Consider the following 16,384-nt stretch of genomic DNA (forward strand, 5'->3'; position numbering starts at 1 on the left):
CTGCCCCACCAGCAAAGGAGAATAATATTAGAGGAGAATTTCAGCCTCCTTTTGAAATAGCCAGAGACCTCATACTCACTGGATATCCAAATATAGTGTTGAATTCTTTGTTGTTGGCTTGCAGATATCTGTCTTGTTCTAAGGAAGAGGAGAGAAATTATGAGAAGGATGCCCCTCTGCAGATTAGTCTGGGATGCAAGCTGCTAGTGAAGGCTTCACTAGTTCCTCACACTTCCTCCCTGAGGATATCTGTCTACTAATGGGATCTTGTCTCTTTATTCAAGAATCAAGAAATACAATATATATGAAAATCCTCAAGTGTTTAAGCTTTCTGCAGACAACAGGCCATGTAATTTGAGTTCTCCATCATTAATGTTTTCAGTAAATCCTAGTCATGTCTCCACAGACAACAAGATGGCCTGCACCAACATAACTGCCAAACCCAGAAATTCAGCCCTCCCTCATAGGCCAATTCCACTATCTTAACTTGCTTGACTAAAGTGAAATCAATCAATCAATCATTACTGAGCACCTACTGCACAGAAGCCAGTGTGCTGGATGCTGTGGGGGGCAGGGGGATAAGGAGATGAGTAAGACAGAATATCTGACTTCAAGGGGCTTGCAGTTCAATGGCAGTAAGCCTGATAACTGTAACACATGACAAAACCACCCCATCAAAACACATAGGTATTAGGAACTATCACACACAGTGAGCCCATTACCATGTTATGAAAAGTCTTAAAAATATATGTTACCAGTAGGTATCATATATCTATTGCCCTGAATGAAATACTCCCATAGTCTCTTCAGTTCTTCATTGGCTCAACAAACATGTATGGAGTTCTTGACAGGTGTCAGGCCCTGTGCTAGGTGTTAGGGCTACACTATCCCTGACTCTCTTGGGGCTTTTAATTGCAGTGGGGAAGACAAATATTAAAAAAAATCAATCTAATGTAAGGGCTGTGATACAGGCAAGAACAGGATGTTAGGAATGCAGAGAAGAGGGGATGGAGGTAATAAGGAAAAGTCAGGTGTAAAAGCAATTCCTGGAGAAGATGCTTGAATTGTTTGAATGACATGGTGTGTGTAATTTTCAATTCTCTTGAGCTTGGATAGTACATACAGCAAGCAACCTAGAATTTAGTCTGAGGACTGACACTACTACTAAGCCCTTAATTATTCTAGAAATTCCTAGACTGTGTTTTCAAAGGATTTATCTCCTCAGAGAATGGGTTCTAGCAACCCCTCTGCCTGCGAGTTACACTGAATGTCTATTTTGAAGCTCTTCCAGTCCTCTAACATCTTCCTTGGCTCATGGCTCCCAAGACTAGAAAGAAATTTCCTTCCTTGATCCTCAAAAATTCTTACTCTAGACTACTGACTCCCACTTGATCCTGAACTCACTTGCCTTAGCCCTCTAAGGGAAGTTTCTGGCTCCAGGTCCTAGAAACCCAACCTTGTAACTGCTCAATTTTTTTTGAGATATAATTACATAACATAAAATTTACCTTCTTAAAGTGTACAATTCAGTAGTTAGTAAATTCACAAGGCTATGCAAACATCACCACTAATTCAGAACATTTTTATCAGCCCCAAAAGACAACCCATACTCAACTCCCCCCTTTCCTCTATCCCTGGCAAACACTAATCTATATTCTACCTCTATGGATTTGCCTACTCTGGAAATTTCATATAAATAGAATAATAGGTGGTCCATTGTAACTGCTTTGTTTCAAAGAGCATAATGTTTTCAAGGTTCATCCATGTTATAGCATGTATCAGTATTTCATTTTTCTTTGTGACTGAACAATATTCCACTGTATGAATAAGCCACATTTGTTTATCCATTGATCCACTGATGAACATTTGTGTTGTGTCCATCTTTTGGCTACCATAAATAAGGCTGTTATGGACATTCATATACAAGTTTTTGTATGGAAATGTTTTCATTTCTCTTGGGTACATATCTAGGAGAATTGCTTAGTCATATGACAATTCTATGTTTAACTTTATGCAAAACTGCTAAATGGTTTTTCACAGCAGTGGATCTATTTTACATTCCCCCCACAATGTATGAGGGTTCTAATTTCTCCACAGCCTCATCAGTAGTTGTTAGTGCCTATGGTCTTTATTAATTCTCACTAAGGAGGGAGAAAGAGAGACAGAGAGGGATATATATATATATATATATATATATATATATATATATATAGAGAGAGAGAGAGAGAGAGAGAGAGAGAGAGAGAGATTAGTTGCTTCCTGCACATGGTGCAACTGAGGATCGAACCCACAACCTAGGTACATGCCTGGACCAAGAATTGAACCTGCAAACTTTTGGTGTATGGGGCAATGCTCCAACCAACTAAGCCCCATGGCCAAGGCAGTGTATGTATTTTTTTAAAAACATATTTTATTGATTATGCTATTACAGTGTGTTTTTTTATCTTAATCATCTTAGTGGATGTGAAGTAGCATCTCACTGTGGTTTTGATTTACATTTCCTTAATGATTAAGAATGATGTTGAGTATCTTTTCATGTGCTTATTAAACATTTATATATTTTCCTTAGAGAAATGTCTATTCAGATTCTTTGCTCATTTTAAAACTGGGTTAATTTTTTAAATAATTAAGTTAGAAGAGTTTTTTTATATATTCAGGATAGAAGTCACTTATTGCATATGAGATTTGCAAATATTTTCCCTCAGTCTGGTTTTAATTGTCATTTTTTATAATGTACCAAATTCCACCATTGAATGTTATTCTGGGTTTTATATTATTTTCCATTGTTCTAGCCATCTTTTAAGTTACATAACCTTTAATACTGAATAGCAAATCTTCTTGGCTAATCTTACCTATTCTCTCTTCTACATAAATTTCAGAAGATAAACTTCAGAATCACTTTGTTCAGTTCCTTTGGGACTGAAGTTTTGATTAGAGAGGAAGACAAATAGAATTTAATCAGAGTCCTGGAGATGGAGTAAAAGTGGGTTAGAGGAGGCAGAGCCACCTCCCCTGGGTAAAACAGTCAGGTGTGGGAAACTACAATGCATTTACCAGGAGGCTAAAATCATAGACTTTTGAAATATAGCTAAGGAGAGTCAGTGTTAAGACAAGGACCTTTATTGATCCTCATGTAGTTTCTTCCATCTCTCCTCTAGTTGTCAGCAAAATTACTGAACATCGTAAAGTCAGAACATGAGTACATTTCTTATGGAAGATATCTAAGGGTCTGAAGTCTGCACATAGGGCAGTACAAAAACAGAGAATTATGAGGAAGTTCAGGGATTTGTACAAATTGTGGAATAGGTAGAACTGAGATATTTAGCTGCTTTTATCCAAGGATTTGAGAGTATACAGACTTGGGTTACACAGATTCATTTGGATAGAGTTGATGTTTCTGTACTGTTAGTCTCCCCTCCCCCCAGATATACTATATCTCTGAGGGAGACAGAGAGAACCTTGTTGGTATTCCCCTGTGAAGCCACTCCTGTGTGTATGACGATCGTGTCTGTAACCACCTTGTTAGCAATGTGTAAACAGGTCTTCCCTGAATTAGGGTTACCACCCAGCTATGAAGCTTGTAGGTTGTTTTATTGCACTAGAGCATTTCGTTTTTGTTGTTTCCTTCTTGTGATTATTAGCATAACCTGAATAAAGATGGGGGAAATGGAAGCTCTGGCTGGTGTAGCTCGGTGGATTGAGCACGGGCCTGTGAAGCAAAGGGTCACCAGTTTGATTCCTAGACAGGGCACATGCCTGGGTTGCAGGCCAGGTCCCCAGTAGGGGACATGTGAGAGGCAGCCACACATTGATGTTTCTCTCCCACTCTTTCTCTCTAAAAATAAATAAATAAAATACTTAAAAAAAAGATGGGGGACATGGTAGGGCTGGGTGGAAAGGGTGAAGGGATCAAAGAAAAGAAAAAAGAAAGAAAACTCATAGACAAAGACAACCGTACAGTGATTACCAGAGGGAAATGGGGGTAGGAGGAGGTGGAAAAAGGTAAGGGGGAATAAATGGTGATGGAAGGAGACTTGACATGGGGTGGTGAACACACAATACAATATGCAGATGATGTAGTGTAGAACTGTACAACTGAAACCTATATAATTTTCTTAACTAATGCTATCCCAATAAATTCAATAAAAAAGTTAAAAAAAACAACAAAAAAAGATGGGGGAAATTGAGATAGGACTGATAGGATGTTCTGTGATAACTATTTGACTAGCGGGTGGCTTACTTACATTATTGTGATACAAGAGCTTCTGCTACCCATTGTAGCTTAGATTATCTAAAGCAGTGGATCATGTATGGCTCAAATAATTTAGCTGCAACTAGGATTCAGAGCTGCTGCATGGTCAATGCCCTTGTGCAGGGACTTTCTCAGTGGCCCAGATAGCTGCTTTATTAGGGTAGAACACAAGAGCAGTATTGGCATTTATACCAGTATTGAGGTTACCCAATCCCTGAACAGGCTAATTTTCTACTATGTTCATACTCAATTTGCTCAGGCATTGGTGAACAAAATCAGTCCCTACCAAACTATTCGCCCTTCCAATCATACCCTACAGACCTTTCTAGTTATTAAAAAATATTATTTTATGCCTCTTTATAAAGTTCTAATATTTTTTATTGAATTTCACATTTCTTTTTAAAAAACATTTTATTACTTATTTTGAGAGAGAGGGGGAGGGAGGGAGAAACAGAAGGAGAGAAACATCAGTGTGTGGCTGCCTCTCATGTGCCCTCTACTGCGAACCTGGCCCACAACCCAGGCATGTGCCCTGACTGGGAATGGAACCAGCAACCCTTTGCTTCACAGGTCAGTGCTCAATCCACTGAACCACACCAGCCAGGGAGAATTTCACATTATTATTAGATTTAATCCTAGATATCACTGATTATTTTTTACCTTAGTAAAGATCTAACAGGTTTTCCCAGCAACGCATCTGGGTGCAGCAGGCTAGTCTCTCTAAGCCCAACAATCCCAAGGGATGCATGGAGTCCAGGCTCTGCACAGCAACTGAATCCCTACCTCCCTCTTTAAGAGTAAGTAAAGTAGGTAGATCCCAGAGTTTAGAGCTTGACTTAGTGGAAACAGACGGAGATTCCAGAGTGGAGTAAGGGTTACCTTCACCCAGTTTTGGCTCCTTGATACCACAGCTGCCAAGGAAGAAGACAAAGGTGAGAGGAAAGTAGGATTTCCAGCAGTGGGGTAGAGAAATTGAGGATTAGAAAGTCAGATTTCATAAAATGCCTCTAAAAAAGGAAAAGCAGGAATGATGAAAAAAAATGGCCAGAAGGTCAGTTTGTACAATCTACAAGAAGCTGAAAGTCTGAGAGAAAGAAGACAAGCTTAACAAAAAAAGTAGTCAGTCAGGTTTGAGGTAATAAAGGCAGCAAGAATATTTTCAGACTGGATAATATAAGGGTTATTCAAGACTTCCTAGGGCTTGTGAATACTGTTGAGAAAAGACTGGGATGACTTTTTCTATTACTTGTTATCCAAAGATTATTCTTGTTTGGCTGGAACAGAGCAACAACATGTGAATTATGAAACAGTTATTATAATGTGATGATAGAAGATCAGAAATTAGCTTAGACAAAGAGTCTAGAAGACAGTCTAGTTGAAGAGGTCCTGGGTATGGAATTCAAGAGGACAAACACCTAGCTCTAGCCTCTGGTGCTATGGAAGATGCATCTGGCACCGGGAACTGAGCCTATTCAGCAAAGGTCTGGCTTCAGAAAGATCTGTGTTGGGAGCTGGACTAGGGGGATAAAATCACTGAAGTGAAAGGACAAGACATGTTGGTGAAGCAAGGAACTTGGTATTATAAAATGTGAAGGGGGCTTAGAGTTTAAAACTAGGGTCAGCTCCCACAGTGGTTAAGAAACTGAGCAATCTAGTCAGGCTGCCAAGGTTCTAATCTCGGCCCTCCACATGCCAGTTGTATAGCCTTGAAGAAGTTACTTAATCTCTCTGAGTCTCATTTTCTTCATCTGTAAAATGGAAATGATAATAATACTTACCTATAAGGTTACTGTGAGGATTAATAAATTAAGGCATGCAAAGCATTCTAGAACAGTTCCTGGTATATTAGAAATGCTCAGAAAGCCTCAGCTGCTATAGACTGGGCTCTGTGACTAAAGGGTCACCTGGCTTAAGGCAAGTTACTTTCCATTTCTGGGTTTTAGTTTCCTTATGTGTAAAATGGGGCAGTAAAATCTACCTTGTATGCTAATGTGAGAGTTAAATAAGGTGGTAATTGTAAAGTGCCTACATAATTCCTGACACATCAAAAGTTCTCATTAATTGATATATTTTTGTCCTTTTCCTTACGCTATGTCAAGGACATTCCATAAGCATTATTGGTAGTTGCCTGTTCCAAAAATAGATTTTGAATTTTCAGCTGATCCAGCCAGTAGAGAAGGAAGGGTACAAAAGCGATTGTCTAGTAAGGGGAATGCTGCTCAGTCCCTTGGTGGGATGGTGGTAGGAATGTCCAAACAGGAAAAGCCTCTGTCTAAGGATGTCCTTAGAGCTTTGATTCAAACGCCAGGGTGAAAAACCTAGCTCTTATGCAATCTTGATGTAATTTGACCTAAGGTTTTGGGGGTTAAAGCTACAGAAGATTGGAGGTTAGCCTAGACTAGACAAGAAAATGGCAGAAACTAAAAAGGAAAATGAGCTGTGAAGGGGAAACAAGAGAAAGTGGTGCACCAAAAGATAAGTAACCAAGAAAAGAAGGAGGGAGAGAGAAAAAGAAGGGAGGCCAGTTGATCAGGTACAAGTCAGCCTTAGGAGGTTCTGAGCAAATATCTCTTTGCTCAAAGAGAGAAAACCATCACAAATGGAATTTTCCAGATAAAGAAACAAGAGCAGTCAGCTGAGCTTCAGGACTACAAGTCTCTAGCTGATTAGCCAAGGCCCCCTTTTCTTTTGCTACCAGACCCCCAACTCAACTAAGCCCAGATGCTGGTGACAGAAACCCAGCAATGACCCTTGCTGACATTCTAGAGCAATAGGCCCAGGAGATTTTGCCAAAGTCACCTAATGCACGTGACTGAAATTTCTCCATCTCTAAAATTAAGCGAGGATAGCTGCCAGGGAAAGGTTAATTGGCCAATTTCTGGAATTTTTGGTCAGGTTAACTAGAGTCAATGTACATTAGTAATACTGGAATTTTTTAGATCCCAAGCGATCACAATTTTCCTGTGGTAGTCAAATAGCACACTAAAACATTATAGCTATCAGTAGATTTAGCTAATCATATGGCTTCCAGTCTTGGATACACACAAAAAATTCACATTTTATCTTTCCAGACTGCATCTATAAAATATCTATAGGATAGACACAAGATGGTATTTCCATCTAAAGAGTGGTAAGAAAAGCTAAATGACATAGCCCAGGATCATCACAGGAAGGGCCAGGTGTGTGATCTCACAGGAGGGGCTGTAACTAATTTGTTTTCTCAGCACCACTTCATTACATGTTCCTAGTTCAGTCAGGCCATCCACTGCTGTGTCTCATGGTTTACACTCAGCTTACTTATCATATTTACTAATATCATCTGCCCACACTAAACAAAGAGCTCCTTAAAGGTAGGGACCATGACTTCTTTTTCTTTTCTTTAAATATCTGTACTGCATTGCTAGCTCGGTATTAGCCTCTGGGTTTAATAAAGATTTGTTGAATGAACAAACACATACCTGAATACATGCTTAGAAACATGCTCTGTTGTGTTCACATTTCTGTATAATACCTCCAACAGAGAATAATCACCTCCTTGTGGGAAATGCCTACATAATCACAGTAGAGCTGGGCTGAAAGAGAAACCCCAGTGAAGACGAATTCTTTGTTGCTCTTTCCATGCTAAGCTGTGCACACGGGAGGATATTCAGCATAGCTGAAGAGGGTGGGAAGAGTGCAGCATCAAAAAGAGCCTGGAAAGGAAGCTCACTAAAGTCCTGAATGTCATGGAAAGTCCAGTTCTCGATGCACTATAGCTCTCCTGTTACCTCTGCCTCTGACCATCCGCTAAAGCTTCACTGTCTGAGGTCATCAGAAACAACAGTAGAATTACTCAAAGAACAAGATACTAAAGAAAATGAAATAGTAATAAAAGTAAACACACACCATCACCACGAACACCACCAAACCCTAATTTATTAACAGGGTACCACAGAAGTTTGGTTTGGCTGGCACAATTCGGGAAGTGCTCAGCACCAAAGGTCCATTCCCTGTTCCTCTTGGAGACCTTTGGTTTTGGTTTCTCCCCTTTCTGCTCCGAGGGAGAAGCTGACAGGAGCATAGTTCATATTACTTCAGGCAGATGGAAGTTGGAAGTGGTACTTTGCCATTTTGACCTCATTTGGAATGTGGAAACAATGATTTCTTATTGATGTGGTAAAGGTAAAATCAGACATGTTTAATTAAACTGCTAGACATCATTTTCAGTGCTTCTCAGTCATAAAAGCTTCCTTGGGATGAGAGATGAGAGGTTAGGAAAGTTACATTAAAGCTTATCAGTTAGAAACAAAATGTCTTCATACAAAGATGGTTCTAAAAGTAAACTCTGGCAATGCTTAAGAAGCAATTTAACTCTAAGAGATTCAAAACTCAATCCCTTTTGTGTGGGGTTGCCAGATTTAGAAACTAAAAATATAAAATCAAAGTATGTCCCAAATATTACATGGGGCATATACTTTATAGAAAGAACAGATATCTCAAATAAAGCATTTAGTTTGTTTCTAGAATGCTGTTTCTTTAGAAAAAAAGCAACAACTGAACTAATTTATAGGCACTTTTCCTGACCTCAATAACAGAGGCAGGGCTGCCAAATAAAATACATGATTCCCAGTTAAATCTGAATTTCAGTAAACAATGAATAAATTTTTTTAGTATAAGCACATCCCATGTTATATTGGGGACATACTTTGATTATGTGTGGTACACATGTGTACATGTATACACACATATGTATATACATACATGTACAATATATTATACACATACATGTATACAGTGTGTACGTATTATATGTAACATGTATGATATATTTATATGTGTGTACACATATACTATACATAAAATCAAACTATAAAATTAAATGTATATATTTATATTATCTAAATATATCTAAGTTATATATCTTAGTTATATATAAATATATAATTAAACACATATAATTAAATATAAACATATATTAAATAAATATATAATTAAGTATATAATATATAATTAAATGTATATCTGAACATATATTTATATAAATATATAATTAAATAAATATATAAAATAAATGTGTATATCTATATTTATCTAAATATATTTATCTAAACAAACATATGATTAAATATATAATTAAATACATATTTATATCTATCTAAATATCTATCTAAATATATATATATTTAGATAGATAGCACTTGTTCAAGTGCAGTTGTCTCCATTTCTCCCCCACCACTACCCCCACCCCACTCCTCCCTATCCTCAACCCTTGCCCCCTTGGCTTTGTCCACGTGTCACCTACACATGTTCCTTGACACTCTTTCCCCTTTTTTCCCTGTTTCCCCCTCACCTCCCCTCTGGCCACCATCAGTTTGCTCTTTATTTCAATGTCTCTGGTTATACTTTGTTTGATTGTTTATTCTGTTGATTAGGTTCCACTTATAGGTGAGATCATATGGTATTTATTTGCTATGGTGTCACAACTTAAATATAAATTATGTTTATAAATGCAACATATTTAAGTTGTGACACCATAAATATCTTAGAGGAGAACACAGGCAGGAAAATCTCAGATATTCTGTGCAGCAATATTTTCCCTAGAACAAGGAACATAAAGGAAAGAATAAACAAATGGGACTTCATCAAAATAAAAAGCTTCTGCACAGTAAAAGAAAACATCAGCAAAATAAAAAGAGAAGGAACTTCATGGTAAAATATATTTGCAAGGGATATCTTGGACAAGGGTTTGGTCTCCAAAATATATAAAGAACTCATATGATACCACTACAGAAAGTAAAAAAATCCAATTATAAAATGAGCAAAGGATCTGAACAGGCACTTCTCCAAGGAGGACATACAGAGGGCCTAGAGACATATGAAAGGATGCTCAGCATTACTAGCCATCAGAAAGATGCAAATTAATACCACAATGAGATACTATATCACACCAGTCAGAATGGCTATCATAAACAAATCAACAATCAACAAGTGCTGGTAAGGCTATATAGGAAAGAAAACCCTAGTACACCATTGGTGGGAATGCAGACTGGTGCAGCCACTGTGGAAAACAGTATGGACTTTCCTCAGAAAACTCAAAATGGAACTGCCTTTTGACCCAGAAACTCTACTCCTCAGATTATACCCTAAGAATCCTGAAACACCAATTCAAAAGAACCTATGCACTCCAGTGTTCATAGCACCAGAATTTACAATAGCCAAGTGCTGGAAGCAACCTAAATGCCCATCAGTAAATCAGTGGATCAAAAAGCTGTTGTACATTTACACAATGGAATACTATGCAGCAGAAAGAAAAAAGGAGCTCCTACCCTTCATGACAGCATGGATGGAACTGGAGAGCATTATGTTAAGTAAAATAAGCCAGGTGGTGAAAGACAAATACCATAACATCTCACCTCTAGGCGGAACTTAATGAACAAAACAAACAAGCAAGCAAAATATAACCAGAGACACTGAAATGAAGAACAATCTGACAGTAACCAGAGGGAAGGTGAGAGGGGATAACAGGGGGAAGGAGGGGAAGGGTTTTCAGTAACAACTATAAAGGACACATGGAGAAAACCAAGCTGGGATTGGAAGCAGGGGAGGAAGGTGGGTATGGCTGGAGTGGGGGGGTAAATGCAGACAACTGTATTTAAACAACAATAAAATAATTTTTAAAAAGGGCAAAAATTTTATGGCATATAAATTATATCTCAGTAAGGCTATTATTTTTTTAAAACTACAAACCAAGCACTACAGGAATTTAAGAAAGAAAGATAATGGTAGGGGATGGAGAGCTGGTGGCTAAAAGTGTTGGGAGAAGCCTTCATGGAGGACTTGCACTAAACCTAAAAGACGGATATACGAGGTCTGTCCGGAAAATGTCCAGCCATTGTCAATATAATGAGAACTGTTTGCAGGGCATTGATGTAACTTGGAAGCCAAGGAGAATGGACTGGAATGGGTATGTGCGAACAATGATGACTTCACTGTACTAGTCAGTGATGCTGTTGAATGAGCATATATACCGTGTGGTTGTCACACTCAAAATGACTGAGCCAGTACAGCAACAAATCTGCATCAAATTTTGTGTTAAGCTTGAACATTCCTCTGCAGAAACTATTGGGATAACTCAGAAGGCCACAGCTATGGGTGACTGGTGAATGGCAGCTTCATCACAACAACACACCCACTCACACATCACATCTCAAGCAGAGTTTTTTGGTGAAACATCAAATCACCTAGATGACTCAGCCCCCATACAGCCCAGATTTGGTGCCCTGCAACTTCTGGCTTTTCCCCAAAATAAAATCACCTTTGAAAGAGAAGAGATTTCAAGCCATTGATGAGATTCAGGAAACTATGACAGGGCAGCTAATGGCGATTGGAACTGTGTGAAATCCCAAGGTGCATACTTTGAAGAGGACTGAGGTATCATTGTCCTATGTACAATGTTTATTGTATCTTGTATCTTCTTCAATAAATGTCTCTATTTTTCATATTAAATGGCTGGATACTTTCTGGGCAGACCCTGTAGATTCGTTATAGAAGGGGACAGGTATCCAGGTGGGAAGAACTTAGTGAAAGGTTTGGCGCTGAGATTAGATAAGTTATATAATCATATGATACATAAGAAGAGCCTAATGGAGGCCTTTAATGTTAGGCTAATAACCTTAAATTTTATCTAGTAGCTGAGAGGGAATCCCAGAAAGATTCGAGCAGGAATAAAGTGATAAAACTGGAATTTCAGAAAGTTTAATATCTTTCTGAATGGACTGCAGACATAAAGACGACCTAAAAGATTGCTGCAAAAGTCAACACTTCAAGTGATGAGAGCCTGAACTTAGAAAGTGATGAAAAAATAGAGAGGAGAGAGGGTAGTTAAATGAGATGCTGGAAACAGTCAATATTCACCCTGTGGACCATAAGTTTTCCAACCACAACAGGCTGATGACCTAGAAAAGGGCAGAGGTAACTGCCAAATTACTGGATTCCCTACTGTTATTTTGTTGACTCATGTGGGGGCAACTTTGCCCGCAAGTCCCCCTGTCCGCCACGGATGAAAATAACTCTACCAAGACATGATCTGCTTTGGGAGGAGAGGTGGCCAGTTTCTCAGAGGAGAAAGGCCAAGAGCCCCTTCCTCAATGACTTTTATTGGGTTGTAATACACAGGAATACAGGTGGCAAGGATCAAACAGTAGATAACATTTCAAAGAAATCTGAGGGCTTAGTCTGAGTCAGTGTCTGTCAGGAAAGGGGGTTGCAGAAACTTTGGGAGACATACTCATTTCCTGCTCAGACCCTTAACATATGACTGAAAGGACTCTTAGCAAAGCAGGCTTCACAGGACTTTTAGGAATTCTTTCTTATGCCCGATCACCCCGGATCCCACTCTAGCTGGGCAAGGGGTTGCCTCGCCTCCCCCATCACAGGTTTTCAGGCTTAAGTGGATTAGAACCAGGAAGCGCTTCTCCCAGAGGACATGGCGACTCGGGCTATGTCAGAATAGCTGGGGGGCGAGGGTCCATCACTCCCTCTTTGTTGCAGCCCCCCCTGCCCCGAGTCCTTCCATGATGGCCTCCCAAGTGATCGTGTCTGGCTTAGGTTGCCCCTCCTCTGAGGAGTCTTCCGCATCATCGACTATCTGACCATGCATTGGGGGCAGGGGAGGAAGCAGAGGCAGCATTTGCTATCAGAGACAAGCTTTGTCTCCTTGTGGTTTGCATTCCGGAGGTCACTCACTCATCCTTAGCCATGGGAGGTAGTTAAAATTCCTGAAACCAGGCAGAGAGGTTCCCAACAGACTCACATCAATAGGTCGACATTTTGGATAAGCCAGCATTAATTGCTCTCTGCTCAAAACAGCACAAGCAACAACTCTGCTGCAGTAGGTAGGCCTAGCACACTTGAAGGGATCTAGGCCAGGAAAACTGGTTTCAAGTACTGAATTTTGCCACATCTAATGTGCTCCTGTGCATAATGGGCACCCACACTTTTGCACATTATACATGGGATTATTATACCATTATTATACCCATGATATAGTCATCATCCTTATTTTTCCCTAAAAATTTGGGCAAAAAGGTGCATGTTATACATGGCAAAATTTGGCATTTTTTATTGGTAAAACTTTTGACTTTTGAGATGACTCATGCTTATAAATATTCATGTTCTTAATACTCTTCCTGAACAAAAGCATCGAGCTCTCATAAATATTTTTTGACACAAATATTTACCTAGTGTTTACCCTGTGCCAGATACTGTCCTAAATGCTTTACAAGTATTACCACATTCAATCCTTGCATCATCCTTATGAGGTAGCACTGTTACTAGCCTCATTTTATAGATGAGAAACTGCAGCATAGAGAAATTAAGAGATGTCAGGACAACAGAGGAAGTCTTGGAGCTAGGATTCAAACCATGATAGTACAGCTTCAGAATCCATGTTCTTAACTACTATGCCTGCCACATAATCTTTCTTTCTTTTGTTTTAATCCTCACCTGAGGATACATTCACTGAATTTTGGGTGAGAGGAAGGAGAGTGAGGGAGAAAGACAGAGAAACAGAAACACTGACATGAGAGAGAGATCAATTGGTTGCCCCCCGTATGCGTCCCGACTTGGGATGAACCTGTAACCCCCTGGTACACAGGATAACACTCCAACCAACTGAGCCACCCAGCCAGGGCTCCCATGCGATCTTTCTTCATAGCACTTATTGTAGTTATAATTTGACATTTCTCTGTGCTAGTATTTAATGTGTTGTTACCTAAAGACTATCCCTCACTAAACCATGATCTCTGTAAGAGCAGGGATTCTGTCTAGTTTTTGTTGCCACTGTATTGCCAGCACGCAGCACCATCACCAGAATTCATTTCATGATCAATAAGTATTTGTATAATAAACAAATCAGTCTTTCTTGATGATTACTGCATTCTTCATTTGCCTTGAACTGGCTACTCCCTAAAGTATTCTGCTCTTCGTATATTATTCTGTTCATAAGAACCTGCAGGAGAAATTGGTCAGGTAGTTTATTTTCATCAGCCCTCTCTCCTTTAGCAGTTATGAGTACAAAAGAGAACTCCCAGGTTTTCCCTTGGTTGGGAGTTCACTGGCTTTCTCTTCTTGGAACTAGGACCTGTACCCTTAGAGTGAGTGGATTTCTTTCTGGAGCTAGCGTCTGTGCCCTGAGGATGGCCTCCCTCCAGGAATCAGACAACTGCACAGTGACAGAAAGTAAGGAAGGTACAGTGTGGCCTTAAATCAATGACCTAATTTCATTCTCTGCATTTTCTCCACTCCTGAAAAGAAAGCTGAAATACAGAACTACATTCTGGCTTGTTTTTCAAAATTTATGTCACAACATTTTATTTCATGTCATACAGTTTTATTCTGAAAGCTGGCTTGGATGTGATTACCCTAATTCCCTTTAGTACTTAGATTCATTGAAGGAAAGCATTGAAGTAGCATGAAAATAGTCCCCAACACCATGGCCAGATCCATTCGCTCAGGCCACAAAAACGCTGAAAAGGATAACCTTATCTGCCTTGACAACTTCTCTTCACACGGACCACTTCTTTTTAGCAGGGGGTGGTTGTAAAGGATGGGAGAGAAAAAGGAACCCACGCTTTCCCAGTGAACTTCTAAATAAAAGTACAAAAGATGAGAGATTGTAACTACTCCAATTAGAATTCTCAGATGACACAACGGTAGGGTTTGTACTAGTAAGTAAAGTATATTTACTTCTGCCAAGTTTATCTCCTTTCCTGGTCAGTTTGGTAGATTCCTGGACAGTTTGATTGGTAGACTGGCCAGTCTGTCTGTCTGTCTGTCTGTCTCTCTCTCTCTCCCTTTCTCTCTCTCTCTCTCTCTCTCTCTCACACACACACACACACACACACACCCCCCCTCTCTCTCTCTCTCTCACACACACACACACACACACACACACACACACACACACACACACCCTCCCAGAGGCAAGCATAATGGTGTACAGACTTAGATGTCTCTGAGTTCACCTACCTGTAATTTGTGTTTCCTGACTCTGGCTTTTCCACATAGACATTGCAGAGTAGTACCAACTATAATTTGATAGAATTTCTGTAAAGACAATAAAATGATTCAGTATGAGAATTTCTCACACCATTATCATCTCACTTAAACATGTTATTAAGAAACTTGGAACTTAATATCTGAAATTGGAAATAATTGACTCTAACATCCATATGCTAAATTTTAGAATTCATTTCATATGTCCTCAAAATAAAGCTATCAAAGCTTGGGAAACAGATTCCAGTTCCTGGCAACCAAGTCCAAATCGATGACTACAACCTGTCAGAAAAGCTACCTGAAACTTGGAAACAGGTAAAAGAAATTATTGGGTGATCTTTTAGTGCAGTTCTGGGCTTACACCTCCTCTTATAATTGTGCTTTGATTGCTGTTCGCAGTCAATGGGATGGATTTACCCAGGTCAGTCAGCTGCAGCCTCCAGCCACCAACCTCTGCCCACAGTGGAGGATCAGCTGTGCAAGGGCGGGGTGGCGGTGCTCCCACGTGGTTGTAGCTGTCCACGGGGTGTGCAGGCTCTGGGGTTTCCTGGGTGGTGCAGGTCAAGGTTAGCCCCAACCTGTGTTCTGCCCAAGGCCACCCTGCCTGAGCTATAAAGCAATCTGAAATGGCTGTTCCTTGCACTGGGCTTGAAGATTCCCAGGAGAATCCAAGCTCTGAACCTAGGCTGGCTGCTGCTACTGCCTGCTCTGGGACCACTTAGCAAGAGGTACAGGGGCTAAGGTCTCTGAGGCTGGCTGTTGCCTGTTTGAGAGCATTTAGGAAGCTGTGAAGTATGAGTCAAGATGAAGCCATTTATATGGAAAAGCCACTTTTAACAGCTTGGGTGGACTGCTAAGTTGGGTGGGGCAGAGTCTCAGTGGATCTCCAGGGCAGGGCCAATGGTGTTAGCCAGGGTGATGGAGTCTAAGATACGGCACCTGCCTGGTGGCTCTGTGGGGGGGCAGGGTTCAGAAAAGGGACAATGGCTTCTGCCTGTCTTTCTGTCTGCGAGAAAGCTGCCCCCTGGCTCTCACCTTGATGCCAGACACTTCATTTTCTCCTCATATGGCACTGGTACCTTTCAAGCTACTAATTCA

The 16,384-nt window shown here is 40.0% G+C and overlaps 1 protein-coding gene across 1 annotated transcript in view; it reads right to left on the reverse strand.

Annotated features, from left to right (window-relative positions):
• Positions 1-16,384, reverse strand: part of LOC119048771 (phospholipid-transporting ATPase FetA-like) — a 99,751-nt gene that overhangs the window by 61,151 nt on the left and 22,216 nt on the right. The window contains exons 4-5 of the mRNA XM_037144551.2: positions 15,260-15,337; positions 80-138 (exon numbers count right to left, since the gene is read on the reverse strand). Coding sequence (XP_037000446.2) covers positions 80-138; positions 15,260-15,302 — 102 coding nt within the window. The 5' untranslated portion in view covers positions 15,303-15,337. The remainder of the gene's footprint in view (positions 1-79; positions 139-15,259; positions 15,338-16,384) is intronic.

The sequence above is a fragment of the Artibeus jamaicensis genome, unplaced genomic scaffold, assembly GCF_021234435.1.
Source record: "Artibeus jamaicensis isolate MK-2021 breed Jamaican fruit bat unplaced genomic scaffold, CSHL_Jam_final scaffold_1964, whole genome shotgun sequence".
In the NCBI taxonomy this organism is placed as follows: Eukaryota; Metazoa; Chordata; class Mammalia; order Chiroptera; family Phyllostomidae; genus Artibeus; species Artibeus jamaicensis.